The sequence below is a fragment of the Gossypium hirsutum genome, chromosome A07, assembly GCF_007990345.1.
Source record: "Gossypium hirsutum isolate 1008001.06 chromosome A07, Gossypium_hirsutum_v2.1, whole genome shotgun sequence".
In the NCBI taxonomy this organism is placed as follows: Eukaryota; Viridiplantae; Streptophyta; class Magnoliopsida; order Malvales; family Malvaceae; genus Gossypium; species Gossypium hirsutum.
In genome coordinates, this window is record NC_053430.1 from 27,209,915 (window position 1) to 27,227,828 (window position 17,914).

Genomic DNA, 17,914 nt, shown 5'->3' on the forward strand with positions numbered 1-17,914 from the left:
GCTAAATGTGATTGTAGAATTCGATGCCAAATGTGTTATTGAATAAATTAATTCCACTACGACTAACTATGCTTAGAGGACAGCGACTATGATTGATGATATTAAATATCTTGCTTCTCTTATTCCATTTATCAAGTTTCTGTATATTGCTAGAGAAGTTAATGTTTTAACTGATCACATTGCTAAAAAGTTAAGATAAGGATGTTTTCCATTTTATTGGGTTTAATCCTTCCCATTTGAATGGAAAAGTTTCCTGTAATTATGACTCTAAATATTTTTTCAGTTGTTAATGAAAAAAAAGAACTACAAATTTTTAATTCATAATTACTTAAAAAAAAAGGAAACCAAGTAATGACTTTTCTTGTGGCCCAAGTCCAACCAATTTTTGATGTCTATACAAAATTTCTATTTAATTATTACTTTGGTACATGTACTATTTTTTTCAATTTGATTCTTGTACATTATTCTTTTTATCATTTTATCACCTATACTTTCATTTTGAAAATTTGTAAATTTTCAAGACTTCATTTTCTTCTAATGCACCAAATTGTTTCAAAAATGTGAGTTTCAAGACTTGCACATTAATCGAATAATCCCTAGACAACATATCTCATAATCTACCATAAAAATATAAAATAGTTTCATCTTCATTCATCCTCATGTTTTTTAAATTTGGTAATTAAGATTTGCAGCTTGGAAATTCGAATAGTTGCATTCCCTTCATGATGGTTTTGCAAGATGGTTCATACTTCTTTTGTTCACTCACAAGTGGAAATCAACTTACATTGCTCCATGTCAACTCCATTGAATATAGCAACAAAACTTTAGAGTTTGCCTGAGCAACTCTTCTCTCATTAGTTGTGTACTAATTTTTCTCCTTGGCCTTTATTATACCACAAGTTTCAATAACTTCAGGTCAAGTCCATCCAATCTCAATTGCTTCCTATGCAACTTCATCAATAGACATTATGAAAACCCCCGTTCAAGCTTTCCAACAAGCAGAGGTTGAGGAGCCAACAAGTAGTAGAGCTCGAGTGATGGAACTTCCTTCTTTCATGGCCTTCATGGTAGTAAATAGTGCTAGGATCGTTTTCAAACACTTCCTGAAGCCTACTCTAATACCACTTGTAAAACAACTAGTCTATTTTCCACTTAAACCAAACTATTGTCTAACCATGTGTTCAAACATGAGTTTGAATAGACAACTAATAGAAATGAAAACAAAAAAAATAAAGAGAGATTTGAATACAGTCGTTTGTTAACACAATTCAGAAACAATACTACTCTACAAAGTTTCACTCAATGAATGGTTATTCAACAATCAATCAAACTACCTATTGGCTAAAGCCCAACATACCTTTACAAAAAGAACAAATTGCAACCCTAATAGCTAGTCCCAACTTCTTACAACCACTCACCCAAAACTTCACATACAAAGGTTAAATCTCTTACAAGGAATGCCTACTAATTTAGTGCAAAATTACAAGTAAAAAATAGCAGAAAATAATAATGCAATACAACGCAACACTCTTTCCAAAACTTGCATCTTTACAAGCAAAATAGTTGATTGTTCATAGGCTTAATATGACAGTTGCCCTTTGCATATTTTGTGGAAATAAAATCATCAATATAATGCATAAAACCCTGCATTATATCCTCCAGTATTTACCCTAACATAAAACCATATCAACCAAGATAAATCAACTGATTAATTACCAAAAATGGCTCAAAAGATATAAGCTAAGTCAATCTCTAAGATTCTTCAACCATCCAAAATCAATCACCATTTAAAAAGGAATATTGTTAGACTTGATCCTGAGCCTGGCTAGGCTAGGGTCGGGACAATGTAAAATTTTAGGCTCGTTTTTTAGGCTTGAGTCGAAAAATGAACCTAAAATTTTATCCAAACTCAGTCCAGACAGAAATGCTAAACTCAAGCCTAGCCCAGCCTAATCATATTAATTTTTTATATATTTATTTTATATAAAAATAAATTTAAAAAATATAATACATCAAATACACTAAAAATATTAAAATAAATATTTCCCAACAAATTCAAAATACATTAAAAAAAAGTCTTTATACTTAAATAACACTAAGATAGTTGTAGCTTAGCAATCAAATGCCTCTAAAATAGTACAAAATTAAAAATAAAACAATAGTTATATGATATTCAAACAATAACAATAAAATAATAGCAATATAATAGAAAAATAATAGCAAAATGGCAACAAAACAACATCAAAATGGTAGGAAACAACAAAAAAATAGTAAAAAGTAGTGAAAATAATTAGGCAAATTTGGGCCGAACATGTGCCTAAAAATCTTACTTGAGGCTTAGTCTGTTTAGAAACAGGCCTTATTTTTTATCCAAACTCATTGTTCATGCCTATATTTTTTGTCAAACTCTTTTCACTTTTTTTATGGGGGGCTCGACCCATGATCTGGTCTAAATATTATCTAAGATAAAACATTATGATTCCAAATAAAGTCTTCAAGTCAAAATAACCAGCTTGATCCCCAAGCACAAAAATAAGGACATGATATTTGAGAAGATATTACTGATCTTTCTTCCTTTCCAAATTCGATCAACATTGTTGAGGATGAGAAAGAATGTTTGATACTCATTTTCTTATAGAGATAACAATAATGGAAGACCAAGTTAAAAAGCCAACATCTCATAACTTAGGTTGTCCTGCAGGTCTTGTTTAAACACATGTTTAAACAGGCAGTGTTCAAACATGTGTTTGAGCAAGAGTCAAGTTAGTTTTAGACATCCTTGGTCCTTACATATATTATTTTAGTAATTGGAAGAGTAAAGATGACACCGATTTATATGAACAAAGAGAAAATAAAATTAAGAGAGTGTAAAACAACAAAACAAATGAAAAAAAATGAATAGGATCAAAGTGAGCGGGCATTTAATGTTTTTTTGTGTAAAAGTTCAAAGACTAATTTTTTATGAAATTGGATGTGGAAAAATTAGCTACAAAATTCTTGGTTTTTCCTTGATGCAATTTATTTTTATATGAATTTTTTATTTATTGTTACATTTTTTTACAATTATTGTTAAGAAAATTTTTAAAATATCAAAATAATTTTTTAACTATAGCTCAAGGACCAAATTAGCTATTAATCCTTTGACTTAAGGTGCAATGTTACGGTTTTAATGGAAGTAGCCAAGTGACAAAAATGTAACAATTTGATAATGTTAGTGACTATTATGTAACTTTTAAAAGTTGAGTGATCGAAATATAATTTAAACAAAGTTTAAGGACAGTTAGTGTAGTTTACCCTTCATAATTTTATGAATTTTTTTTAAAATTTTATAGTATTTTTGGAATATATTTTTTTCATTTTTATGATTTTTTTTATATTTTAAAGAAATTTTGAGGATTTTTTACACGTGGAAGTATTTGATTGAATGGAGAGTTTTTTTTAAATGGAAAATATAGATGGATAAGGGGGCATACAGAATGAAATTATAGGAGCTAAGCTGATAAAATATAATACAGTGTACCAAAATGATAATTGAGCTATATAGTATAGGACTTAGGGACAAAACATTGTTTTTGGGGGGAACATAAAACATTGTTACTTGCTCGTTTTTTGCTAAGTCAAAAAAAAATGTTAATAAAAAGAATGAAAATATCAATACAAGCACCAAAAGGCAAAAACTACCTAAGCTAGATAAGGAGCAACATCGTATATGTGTGTCATATGACTTAATCATTGGTGTGATTCTTCTATTATCATCTTGGGGACCCCTTTAGTATTGAACTAGTTAAATTAGTATTATTATCCCATCCGATCTGTCGAATTGTGAGGTGATACATTTCCAACAACTCAATTACTAAGAAAACCATCAACAACCCTGAAATCTTGGTGGCTTACAATACATGAGAGGGATTCATTTGAATTCCCTATTCGTAGTGGGGGTGCTATCTGAATTCTTGTGTTATTTTTCAACGATAAGGGTCTCCACTATTGGCCCTACGTACCATTAACATCGTTCATGTCATGCTAGATGCCGAAGTCACCAATGGAGAAAAATAGACGAGGAAATGAAGTGCTTCACTTGTTGAGGAGAGTTGCCTCAAAATACAATGCATGGGTTTCAAGGGTTAGGATTCTATGGTTCTGAATGTTTTCTCAAATGCGCCAATTTACCCAAATTTGTTTCCAAAACGTCTAATATTACAGCCCAACTGTGTTTCTATATTATTTATTTTGGCTCAGCAGATGGCACATGATAAAAAATTTGTTATTAATTACCAAATCAAACCATATTGGGTTGCTTTTTAAGTATAAGCAATGCTTAGATGTAATGTGAAGCAGGGGACGAACAAAGGTAGAGAGAAGAAAGTAACAAGTATTCATTCCAGCGATCAAAGTTACAAAGGAAAAGTCTCATATGGGACTAAGAGGGTTACCAACTAATTGTGAACTTTAATTCAAAGTAAATCTAATAGTACAAACAATGACTAACCCAATTTTATTTGGCTGTATCCTTCTTTCTCTGACAGCTAAATTCAAACAAGTTCCCTCCATTCAAAGAATTGGCTCATTTTTATGAAAAAAATCTATTCCTTTTGGAACTTTTTTCTCTCTTTTTTTCTTCTTATTTATTATGGACTGACATTAAATCTTCCCTCAACTATAGTAATTGTTGAATTTGGCCTTTTATAGAAATGCATCCCTTCTTTTTTCCTTGGAGAAGTCTAGGACTTGATTACCCCTAAAGTTACAGGCTGAAGAGATAAAGAATGCTTAGCGCCACCGATATGGAGATTGTGAACACCAGTTGGGATTCTTCGAACCCCAGACCTATCCACAACACTTAAAAACTTGCACACATGAATGTTGATTCCTACTCGTCGTTGTGACCTTGCTGGAACATGCACTTTGGCAAAGGCCACCAGCTGTTTTTGTGGAGCCCAATGCCCAGCAGGTGGCTTCGAGAATACAAGCATGGTGTGAGTACCCTCCTTGGAACCCGTATTTTTCACGTCTACTTGAAGCCCTACCGAGAGCTTGTTGCATCTCACATGATTTACTTTGATCGCCTTCCCTGAAATGGTAGCATTCCCTGAATGGAGGTGGCCATCAAGAGGGACCGTGACAACTTTGGGTGCACTAGCAATGGTATGAACAAAGTTGGTGAAACTCAATCCGTGACCGAACGGATACACTACTGGACCTTTGTAGAACTTGTAGGTTCTTCCAGGGTAGTTTCTGTTTGGGCTTGAACGCATGGCCATGTCCGTCATTGGCAAATTTGAGACATACTCTTGTGGGTACCATGTCATAGGCAGCTTACCCTCTGGATTGGTTGTGCCATATAATACATCAGCTATGGCAGCTCCACCAGCTTGGCCTGGATAACCAGCCCACAAAATGGCACCTATTCGAGGGTCATTCTTAGCGAAAGACACATCAATAGGCCCACCCGACATCAAAACTAGTATGGTTGGACCCTTCGACGCCATGGCTACTTTAGAAACAAGTTCCTGTTGCCGGCCTGGCAAAAGCAACCCTGTCCTGTCTCTGAACTCTGCTTCAATCGATTGGTCAAGCCCCATTACTAAAACCGTAGCTTCTGCTTGACGAGCAGCATTGATTGCCCCACTAAATAACTTGTCATCGTTGCAAGCTACGTCTGCACATCCCATTTGATGAATTGTCTTTGCGTAATTCCCTATCCCTTGCAAAGGAGATGTGTATGCACATGCAACACCTAATTAATGTTCCAACAAGAACAACAAAAAGTTAATTAGGTGACCCCTTTAGACCCATTCACCAATAGAAATGAAAATAATTATCGTGAGAATTTACCAGCATAGTTTCCAATCATTGTAACAGTAGCATTGGAGTTAGGTCCGATAACAGCAACCGTGCGGTGACGTAAATGAGATAAAGGCAATGAAGGACCACGATTGTTAAGCAGAACAATGCCTTGTCTAGCAGCTTCGAGGGCGAGCTCTTGGTGAGCAGGTGTGCACACATCTTTTGGCCCCAAGTTCCCGAATGGTTGTGCAGACGGTTCACCGTCAAACATGCCGAGTCTCATTTGGACTGTGAGCGTGTTTGCCAAGGCACTGTTAACATCAGCCTCCTTCAACAATCCTCTTGTTACTGCATTTTCAGTGTATTGAGCCAAAAAAGGCCCACAATCCAAATCCAGACCTGCAATTGGATAAATCTTCTTTCCTTCAATTATTGTATGTTAATGACACTGCAAGAATATAGTCACTTTTGCCATAATTTGAGCCAGCTAGTCGAAAATGGAGCCTAATGATCACATATTAGTACCTTTTGCAAGTTCCTTCTTTATATATACCATTGGTTTTGAACAATTAATTAATAGACCATGAATTGGTAAATCATCATTGCCTAAGTTGACTTACGCCGCAATATAGAATAATAATAAGTGTACCAAAATAAGGGTAAAATAAAAAGTTACTAACCTGCTTTGATGGCATCTGCAGCAGCTTCTTCAGGTGTTGATGTGTAATGTTGGGTATTATAAAACACCCCCACTGAATCACAATCTGAAACAATGTACCCATTGAGATTCCATTGACCTCGTATGGTTCTCTTTAGGAGATTAGGGTCAGCACAGGTTGGAACACCATTGACTTGATTGTAAGAGCACATAACGCTGGCTACATTACCGTCCTGTACACACATTTTGAAGGGTACATCGAATGTATCCTCGATGTCCTGCTTGCTTACCTGCTCAAATGTGTGGAAACCCACGTGAGAATTAAAAAACGAAAAATAAAAAAGATTGCTTTTCTTTGTTTAATTGTTCGGGTTATTATGTTAAAAAAAATAAGAACAAAAAGCAGAAGTGTTTGCTGATAAGAAAGCTCTAAGCTAAAGACAAACAAGTAAAGAATCTTCAGCCTTTTGCGGCACATTTTACATTTTTTTGTCCAAATATCATCTTAATTCAAACACCGAAGGACTGCAATGATACAATATTAATATTATAAGGACTTAAAACATTTTAAAGTTTTTAACAATGAACCTCGAATCTGGGTTATAATTAAGGATGTTTGATGGAATTAAGCCGGTTTCATATTTGCAGCAATAAAATTCCCGAGTTGGATCCCCCACCTATATCCAAAACTGGAGCTACACGACACAAAATTAACTAACCTTGGCATTAAAGTGGAACCTATCCACTCCATTCCAGTTATCCAGGTCATAGGCCGTAAAGTGCTTGCAACAAGCCGCCACCTTTAACCGGTCACCATTATTTCCCTGTAAGCCCTTCACATAGCTGGCTGCATATGTACCAGCCAGCACCGGGTCTTCACCTGGAGTCTCCTGACCACGACCCCACCTTGGGTCCCTGAATATGTTTACATTTGGGCTCCAGTATGTTAGCCCAGCCGCTCCCCCATTGTACATCGCCCTTGCCTCATCTGAAACAACCTGCGACATCGGTTCCCAAACTTCTTTTATTAAAAGTGAAAAATCTTAAAGAATACAACTTGCTTGAATGACAATGATTCTACGACAGCAAGTTGATAACATATTCTTTTTCATGCCTAATCTTGATATTCTCAAATTGATAACATAGAAACACTTCCCTACAATCACAATTGACAAATCTAGTAATTTAATATCAAAACTAAAGCCATATATTTTAATAGCGCTACCCTAAAATTATTAAAAATTTGTAGGCATTGGCACACATATACAAGTTGCACACCATACATTCAAGGACCAACCAATGAAATTGTAAAGATAAAAGGTCAAGTGAATTTAGCTTAAAAAATTTTTAATGTATCAAATCTAAATTTTTAATGGTATGTGTGTAAGGCTGATATGGTTTTGTATAGAAAGTTAAGATATGAGTGGAAACAGAAAATTATTGCATCCACTTCACACTTGACAGGAACAAAATTGAAAGTTTTATCTTTACGTAAAATAACAAAAAGAAAATATATCATGATAAAAAAGCTGCGATTCTTAATATTATACCAATTTCTTTATATTATTATAATAATAAACATTTACTTCAGTTTTAAGTTGGTGATAGGAAACGAAAAAAGAAAAATGTTACCCTTCCGATGGCTTCCCATAATGTGGCATTGAAAGAAGCAGCGGTCGAGATTACTTGAGGGAAGCTGGTAGCCCCAGGGAAGGCTCCACCGAACTTGGTTCCAGGTCCCACATTGGAGACGCCATGAAGAGCTTCGGACCACCATTCGTACCCTTTGATCCCCAGCCGTGGAACTGCTGCAGCATTGTTCACCAGCAGCCTAAGCTTCTCTTGCATTGTCAACCTTCCGAGAAGGTCCATCACCCTGTTCGGTATCGGCATCGAGACCTTGCAAAACGGCAAGCTCGACGTCTTGGCATCTTTGGAGTCACAAGCAAATGGATCGCGGGCTTGGGCGAATGCACCCAAGAGGAGAAGGAAGAGAATGATGGTTTGAGGTAGTGAGGACATGGTGGTGGTGGCAATTCCCGTTTTCATTTGAGAAATGGACCAATGTGGATATTTGTAATGGTACTGAAAAAGAAGAAGAATGTATGGCATTTATATAGGTAAAGTTTGTGCCAAGAATGGAAATAGTGATGCAATGAAACTAACTTTGATCATTACATGTCCACATTAATTGTTTGTTAACTGCTTAAAGTAAAGCATATTTTCTTCTCTAGCAGATTTTTATTATTAAAATAATAACAATAAAAATAAAAATAAAAAGAGGTGTGGTGGGAGATTAAAGTGGTTGATCATAGGTTAAATAATTTAATTATGAGTTGAATATTGATTTGGTGAAATGTTTGAAAGAGGGTGGGTTTCCAACGAATTAGGTCCCATATGAGGGAACTATAAGTGTAATCAGGTGAGGTAGATCATCTGATTGACTTATAATGCCCTTCACATATACTAGTAGAACAAGATTTCTAATGTAGAAAACAAAAATATCATGTCATCACCAAGCTGGAAACCATGTCTATGCGGTGGGTCTTGATATGAAGTCAACATTTTTTTCATTATATTTAATTGATCACCTAGATAAAATGTAATATTTGTCAATTTAGCCTAGTAAATATTTGTAAGTAGTTATAAATTTGTTGTGAAAGAGTTTGTTTGACAGATTAGTCAACAAGTGATATTGTGAGTTGGGATCGAATAGCTTGGCTTTGAAGAGAAGTGAGGAGCCGGTAGTAGGCTGAGAATACCCATACTAGACGGTGAGATGGTGCATTGTTGTTTACCAATGGGAACAAACGACATTACTTCTTAAGACAATAACATTCTTTTTTTTAAATAAAAATAAAAATGTTTTTGGAGAAATCCAAACACTCATATGTTACAAATAACGTTTTTGATATATTAAATTTTGAAAATTCAATTTTAATATCTTTTAAAATAGTTCTACCTAATAATATAGTTAAAATTTTAAATTAAATATTTTATAACATATGTCAAATTAAAATAAAAGAGAGAATAATTCCGATAAATTAGTAATGTAGGATGATTAATACTAATTAATTTTTAAAAAAAATATTTTTTCCCTTACTACTTAATTACTCCTCTTTATTAAAATATAAGAATTTTCATAATTAAATTAAAAATAAAATGATATGAATTTATTTGATTGAAAAAACATAAACTTAAATAAAGTATAACAATTTAAAGGATATAAACTTATCTTTGAATTTATTACGAAAATGGTATGTTTTTGTTGAGTGTTTTTCAGAGTGTATCCTTTAAAAGGGTTAAATTGTGTATTGTGTATTTATATGATATAGTTACTGTACATGGACATGTCGTCATAGATAGGTCCCCATGTATGCCAACGCGTACCCTACTTTAAGGATAACACGTGTTTTCTAGAAGCGGGTTTGCCTACATGATGGTGCGAACCCACATCGTGCAATCTCATAAAGTATGCGAACACCTGACGTGTGAACCACGTAAAGTACAAGTCAGGACCCAATCGAGTAATTGGGTAGTGGGTCGGTAATAGCACGTACCATAACAATTTATCCTCCACCTAGCTCAAAGAAAAGTAACAATGTGGCTCTTCGGATAACTTGACTTCGCGAGGTGAGAGATTACTAAAGGAGAACTGTATCACGTACGCTTTTTACTTTAGAGTGTCACATACACTTCACCATGTGTTAGGGAATGGTACAGTTGTATACAACTGATTGTGCCTTCATTATCAGATACTTAAATCGTTAAAGTGGAAAACTCTTTTAAAAGGAGGTTACCTACACCTTAAAAGTCAAACCGTTTGAGCTTGAAAATTTTTAATATAAGCTACTATTGGGGAGAATAATCATGTTTTAGAGGTAAATTTTTTAAAATTTCCAAATTATTTTTGTGGTTTTTTCTGGGTTTATTTGGGTACAGTGGTTAGGGCGAGGGGAAGTCATCGTGTTATTCAAGGCATCTGGGGTGGTATGGGGAATGAACCTTCATAACACCATGAGATAATTACTTCGGCCGAAGCGAAAACCTTTGTTTATACCACCAAAGAGAAAGAAATGAGTCATCATTTGACTGCTCAGGGAATTCAAATACCGAACTTTGCCTACAACTTCTCAATCGCTAAAGGGTCGAATAGATTAAGTGACATTGCCGATGGAAGTTTTCTACTTCTTTTGCACGTGCTAAAGGTAGGTTTTGATCTATCACTCCACACATTCTTCTGCCATCTTCTTGATGAATACAGGATAGCTTTGGGGCAATTATCTGGTTTTTCGTAGTGGGTCACAGTGGCCTATTTCCTCGAATGTAATCGTCGAGAAGAGATGCCTTTGATCAATGTTTTCTAGAATCTGTATCAACTCAAAGCTTGCAATCGAGGAGGTTCGGTGAGCTTATTTTACTTTTCTCATCGTGAAGGAGTGAAATCGATTATCTCCAATTGGCCCTCGAATCTTCACCTAAATCGTGATAAATATATACGGGTCAAATTCAAGTTTGGAATTGGTTTTGATTTTCCAACCAAATGGTGGATACTTAGTAAGAATATGTGCTTGCGAAAACTAGATATTATATGTGAAGCGAGGTGGGCTCAATGTTAAGTGTGCCCATATTGTAGTAAACATGTAACTATTTTCTATGTATTCGAAAGATGAATAAATAAATTACACATTTCACTGTTATGTCTTTTTTATTATTGTCTTTCATATTTTGCATGCATAGCGAAATTTTGACAAGCAAATATTAGTTCATCAAACTGATGATAAGTGGCACTGTAAGAACGTTTACATTACGAGAAAGACAACTTACTTCAGTAGATAATCTAAACGAGTCTGTAATCCTGTAAAAGAATCAAAGTGAGCATTTGATTCAAATACTAAAAACGATTATTATGTCGTCTACAATTCTAATTGAGGAGATGGTTAGTCTTGGCTATAGAAGCAGTTGATTCCACTAGTAGAGACATAGATGTATTCATTGGCAAAATGATACATTGGACCGGACCCAAGATGAATTAATTTTGAATCCGTTTGTGAATTAATTCACTTGTGACATTCATGGTGTGATTTACCTAAATCATGAGTTAGTCACTAACCATGCAGATGTAACTCATGAGCTTTGATATAAGTGGAGGCTTATGCTCTAAAGATGATCAAGAGGATAACCGATATGTTAGGTACATGACTTGTGTATGGCATGACTTTACTAGTAACAGTGGAATTCATAGCTCAATTAAAGATTTAACGATATCCTCTCATTGGCTTGATAAATATGGAACATGGTCACAGGTTGCTTGTGCTCGAACAAACAATTTATCATAATCATTTGTTGACAGTGATCATATTAATCATTAAGAAGACACAATGGTGACAATGAAATAAAATAGGATTGTGTTGAGTGAACGGATTTAACTCAAAGGAATCAAGGATAACATATGAGAGTAACACACACATGACAACGTCATTGGATAAAGCAGTTGGATGAATTGCTTTCGTAAAGAGTATCTAATAAGGAGTTTTCAATCATGGTACTTATCGTGGACTAACTCCACAATTAAGTGATTGCGACTTATCGGAACGATGCTTCTAGACATAATTGTAATTACTAAAGCCTCATTGTGTATGTCTGATTAGTCCCTCCGCTAGCTAAACAAAGGCTCGATCGAACTGCATTTGAATTAGAAAAAAAAATTTACAACTTTGGAAATAATTTAATTGAATCAATTTATTGATGTGAAATTAAATTGGACGGTCGTAAGAATTGTCCAACTAGAGAATTTCATTAAAGAATTTTTTAGATATTAATTTGGAAAATCTAAGTGATTTTTGGAAAAATTAATTTTGATCAAGTAGAATTAAATTAATCAAATTAATTAAAATTAAAATGATATTTTTGGAAATTAATTTTCAAGTTAGAAAATTGACCTAGTGTGTAATTGAACTTGAAAATTGGACCTGAGATCGTAAATTGGGCTCGGGAGCCCAAAATCAAAACCAAGACCCAAAAACTGGTCGAACCGATCTTGGTATGTAAAACCAAGCTGGACCGGACCGGTCGGGCCATCACTGGTCCAAACCAAACCAACTCGGGGTGTCGGCGACTGCGACTGCGGCATTTCGGTGGCCAAAAAATGATCGGCAGTGATGGGTCTTCGGTGGTTGAGCAATGAAAGAATTACACTCCTACTAGGACTCTATCAGATAATTTGATTTCAAATTAACTATTCTAAAAATAATATTATTTTAATAGATTTAATATTAAATTTAAATATTTTATTAATTTAATATTAAAGTGATTATCTTAATATTAAATTTAATTTAGTGTTTATCTTGTGGATAAATATTCTACTAATTTAATAAGATTTAATATTAAATTTAAATATTAGATTAAATTTAATATTAAAGTGATTAAGTTTAATCGTAGTTGAATTCTCTAAACTCTCCCTATATAAAAAAAGTATTGGGCCATTATTTACACACTTGAATTCAAGAGAAAGTTGTAGAGATAAATTTCTCTAAAGAAATTATTTCAGAAAATTTATAGAGATATTTTTCTTATTTACAACTTGGCCTAAAAGTTTAGAAAAATTATGAAATTACCCCACTGGTAATTTTTGTGAAAAATTTTCTAACTTGAAGCTAGCCCACACTCGGTAGACGTGAGCTTGAGGATAGTGAAAAAGACTATTTGGTCGAAGCGTTCATCCTGGTCAAATTGAAAAGGTACAATTTTGATCAAGTGTTTATTATTTTAGATATCACAACCAAGTTCTTATTTTGGAAAAAAAAATTAAAACTTTGGGTTTTCCCTAAATTTATTTTTCGATGCGTTTTCCAAACTTGATTTTCCAATATTACCAAGGTCGCATAATAGATTTGGAGGAAGTGTTAACAGTTAGAAATGTGTTTTAGCACTATCTCGTAAATTTCAACCATAATTGATAGCGGCCAATTGATGGTAACAATGGTCTTCCAAGTTCTTCGTATTTAACGTGACTGTATGGAATCGTTTGACATAATCCTGTAAGGACTCTCCATCCTTTTGTTTCACTAACATCAAACCTATAGGAGTGCTCAGTATTGTCCTATGGGCTCCAAATCTTCCCAAGAACATCTGACCTAGCTGCGAGAAGATCTGAATGGAGCCTTGTGATAAAGACAGATACCAATCTTTCACACTTCCCCTAAAAGTCGTAGAGAAGGCTTTACACTTTGCTGCATCTGAAGCTCCCAACACATTCATACAATCATTATACTGCATGAAATAAGTTCTAGGATCTCTCCTACCCTCAAACATCTCTTTCAACACTTTAAATTCAGATGGTAGTCTCACAGCTGCTACTTCTAAAGATAAAGGGTTGTTAGATCAAAACAATCAGTCCATGTCTTGCACATTAAGGTGCAATGCTCGTACATCTTTACACAAAGCATCCATCTCATTTTGCCATGGCTTTGCATGTACCCCCACCTCTTAGAGAGGTGTGACATGATCTTGAAGATCAGAGTGATCGAACTATACATTTCTTCTAAATTCTTCATTTTGCCTTAGTTGAGTCATTTGTTCCTTCATCAACCTCAGCTGCTCTTGCAAATCAAACCATTGTTGTGGCGATGCTCCCTGATCAAAGAAAAATAATGGTCCCTAACTTAAAAGAACATTAAGATCAAAAGAATTGGAAGCATCTGCCTGGCCTAAGTTGCCAAGATTTTCTAGTCGATCAACAAACCAACCAGCATAAAGGTCCACCTCACTAGGTGGATCATTGGTGCCAGACCCTCCTGCCTGGCCTGATAGGAAACTGCTGGGAAAATTCTTGTTGGGGTGAGTCATTTTAGTTTTCTAGTTATTTAAAGATCGGAAGTTTGTTCACGCTTACTGCACCAAATTGTTGACTACACGCTTACTGCACCAAATTGTTGACTACTTTTTAAAGTGTATCCTTCAAAAGGGTTAAATTGTATATTTATATTATATGACTATTGTTCATAGACGTGACGTCATAAGTAGGTCCCCATGCATGCCAACACGTACCTTACTCTAGGGTTAACACATGCTTTCTAAAAGTGGGTTTCCCTATATGATGGTGCAAACCCACATGATGCGATCTCATAAAGTATGCAAACACCATGACATGCGAACCACGTAAAGTACAGGTGAGGTCCCAATCGGGTAACCGGGTTGTGGGTCGATAATAGCGTATACCATAACAGTTTTCTATAGTGAATATCGGTATTGTCTAACTAATTGGCGAAACCACCATAGTTTTTTAAAAAATATTTTTTATTGGTGCTTCCTAAGACAATGGCAGCACCGAACTGAAATATGATAAACCAAAATATTCAGAAACCTAATATGAAACTTTCCTTTTTGATTGAATATTGAAAAAAAAAAGAACTTAAGAGTGTCGATACTATAAGGAATAATTGCTTCATAAACTCTTATTTTTTTATTTTCTTTTTAATATACTTCCTTGCACCAATCATCTCTTTGTTGCACCATTTCCATCACCGTACAGTATAATACCCCATTTTTTTGTTTGTTGCTTCGCTCCTTATTTTGTCTCCATTTCGATTCAATTCCTAGGAAATCAATTAGAAAAGCGCTAAACACACACATAAAAAAATTACAGTCTTTGTAATTATTCCCCCTCTCTATTTCTCAAGTTTTCAATTTCACCCCACTCAGGATCTCAACTCTTCTTGCAAGCAAGCCCTCTTCTTTTGTAGAGGGAGGAAAAAGAAGCAGTGCTGTTTTACATATACTTATTTTTCTATATTTAATGATAGGGGTATACTGTTTACAAAAATGTTCTTTAATTTGTTTGGAAACAGGGAGGCTCGAAATTCTTTGTATTATATCTCTTCCTTATTATGTTTTAAGTAACTTTTATATTGGGATTTATTGAATGAGATTTTTTAGAGATATTAAAAAGAAAATAATAAGTAAGGAAGTGTTTATAAAGTAATTATCTCTTAAAATATATATGGTCCCACAATACCCGTACTCTTAAGTTTTTTTTTTCAATGGTCCATCTAAAAGGGAAAGTTTTATATCAGATCCTTAAACATTTTGATTTATCACACTTTAGTTCAATGTTACCACTGTGTCAAGTGATGCCAATAAAAAATCTTTTTTTTAAAACTATGCTGGTGTCGCTAACCAATTAGGCAACATCGATATTAACTGTAAAAAATATCTCATTTTCGTAATTAATCTGTTTCCCCCAGGAGTGAAACCAAGGGAGTTGGCAGGGGCCCCGCCCCACCCCAAAAAAATAGAAAATTTTTTATTTAGACCTTATGAAATTTTTAAAATTTTAAATTGATAAAGGTAAAATTGTACTTTGCCCCCTAAAATGATAAAATTTTGATTTAATCATTTAAAAATCATAAAGATATAGGCTATTAAAATAGCGAAATTATATTTTTACTATCGTAAAAATTACAATTTAATTTCAACCCACTTACAAAAATTTGATGGCTTTACCCTTAATTTCCCATACCATTTCTATATTTAATTATTTTTTAAAAAAGACCCAATCATTTTCATTTTATATTGTTTATATATTCTGTTCAAAGTGGAATAAAATGGTGGGTTAGGTTATATTGAGTTTAGGTCCCTTAACAAAACACCAGCAACTTTGTCTCTTCACGTAATATACAGTAAAACATTAAATTAAACCCTCATGCTGCATCATCATTTTATTAATTATATAGAATTACAAACATTAATTTTATATTTTGATGACTATCTAACGGTAAGTAGATATTGTGTAAGAATTCCCCATTTAGTATTGTGCCCCCCCTCAAGGTAATTAGTCTTTATCACTTTGTTTAACACTTTATGGAATCTGACTTTTACCCACTTAATTAAGCTTCTCTATATATTTCATTTCTACATTTAAACTTCCTTAAATTATTCCACATTTACTTCAACGTAAAGTATAGAGTCATAAATCCTTCAGTTAAAAACATTCAAATGAGATTTACAATTTTGTGATCTCTTGCATATCATTTTCTTGTTTTTCTACTCATATTTTTTCATTTCTCTTGTAATGTAATCATGGATTCTGTTACATTTTTGTACTATGTGTTTTTTTCAAGTTTTGTTGAATTTTGTCTCTTTATTATAATTTTTTTTTTATTTCTTTGTCTTATTTTTTAAATGCGTATTTTTGTTGTTGGCTAAATTTTTTTCAATTAATTTCATCAAATTATTTGATTTTATTTTTTTAAACATTAAATATTTTTTCTACATAGAGCAAAGTTTTACAAATAAATAACATATTTTTTTCAATTTTACCTTTTTTTTTAATGTGAAAAAAAATGTATAAGTACAAAGAATATTAAATTATATATGTCACATCATTATATTTTTTTTAAAACATATTAAATTATTTAATAGAATTAACAAAAAAAAATTGAATCTTAGGGCAAAAAAATCACATTTCGGAAAATAAAATTATCAAATTAAAGTAAAAAAATTAAATTCTCAAAAAGAAATACATAAAAGAATATCAGAAAAACAAAAGGAAATTTGAATTTGAAAAAGAACCCGTCGTGAGGAAAAAGAAAGGGATGTGTGTGGGGGGGGGGGGGAGGAATCAGCTACGTTTGCGTGTAAATACAAGGTTGTTTTTATCCTTTTAAGATCATCACAACCATAACACATAAAGCAGAGAAGTAGTTAGAAAGTCTGCTGAGACAGTTTGGTCCAAAATTGCATCATCCTTTTCTAGCAAATCCAGATCACACACCCCCCCCCCCTTTTCTTTTTTGCAAACTAGCATTGACAATTTTCCCTTTAACCACCTCTTTTTTTTCCAACCTTTAATGCAAAAAAACAACCTTGCTTGCATTTGCTTCCTAAATGTAATATGTCAAGTTTGGCTACAACGAACCCCATTTCTTCCCAAGTCTTTACATACAAGGCAACAGGAAGAAACTTGGCTCAATGTGATCCCCTAGAGTCAAAAAAAGCAATGAGAGAGAGAGACAGCTAGTAAGGGATGCATTAATAATGACTGCTAAGCTGTTACCAAAACAAAACAATTTTGAACCTAAAACTATGGATCACTAAAACCCATGGACCCATTTAACAAGTTGAAAGAAAGGATGTTTTAGGGTTTACAGCAAGGCTGGGGTTGGGGGGAAAGATAAAGTGGATAACCATATGACATGAGAGTATGCTCTTTTTTTTTCTTTCGCCAACAAATCACATTAGCTTCTACTCTTTTTTTTTTCTTTTTTTTTGGGGGGTGGGGAAGGGGGGAGGGGGAAAATGCTTATCCATATACTAGATTTCAGGGGTCACCATCAGGCCAATTTGCATGTTATTTAGGCGAGGCTGGGAGAGTGAGAAAGCTTTTAAAATGGATGAGTGATTCAAGTTCCCATCCCTCCATCCTCATTGGCTATACACTTTATTATCCCATGAGACAATGTGTAATTT

The 17,914-nt window shown here is 33.9% G+C and overlaps 1 protein-coding gene across 1 annotated transcript; it reads right to left on the minus strand.

The window, feature by feature from the left end:
* Window positions 1-4,352: 4,352 nt before the first annotated feature.
* LOC107953041 (probable beta-D-xylosidase 2) lies at window positions 4,353-8,591 on the minus strand. Its single transcript, XM_016888268.2, has 5 exons — window positions 8,078-8,591; window positions 7,165-7,443; window positions 6,468-6,735; window positions 5,836-6,186; window positions 4,353-5,737 (listed from the first exon to the last, which is right to left on the minus strand). The coding sequence occupies exons 1-5, from the start codon at window positions 8,555-8,557 to the stop codon at window positions 4,722-4,724; spliced, it is 2,394 nt and encodes a 797-aa protein (XP_016743757.2). The 5' UTR covers window positions 8,558-8,591; the 3' UTR covers window positions 4,353-4,721.
* Window positions 8,592-17,914: the final 9,323 nt, after the last annotated feature.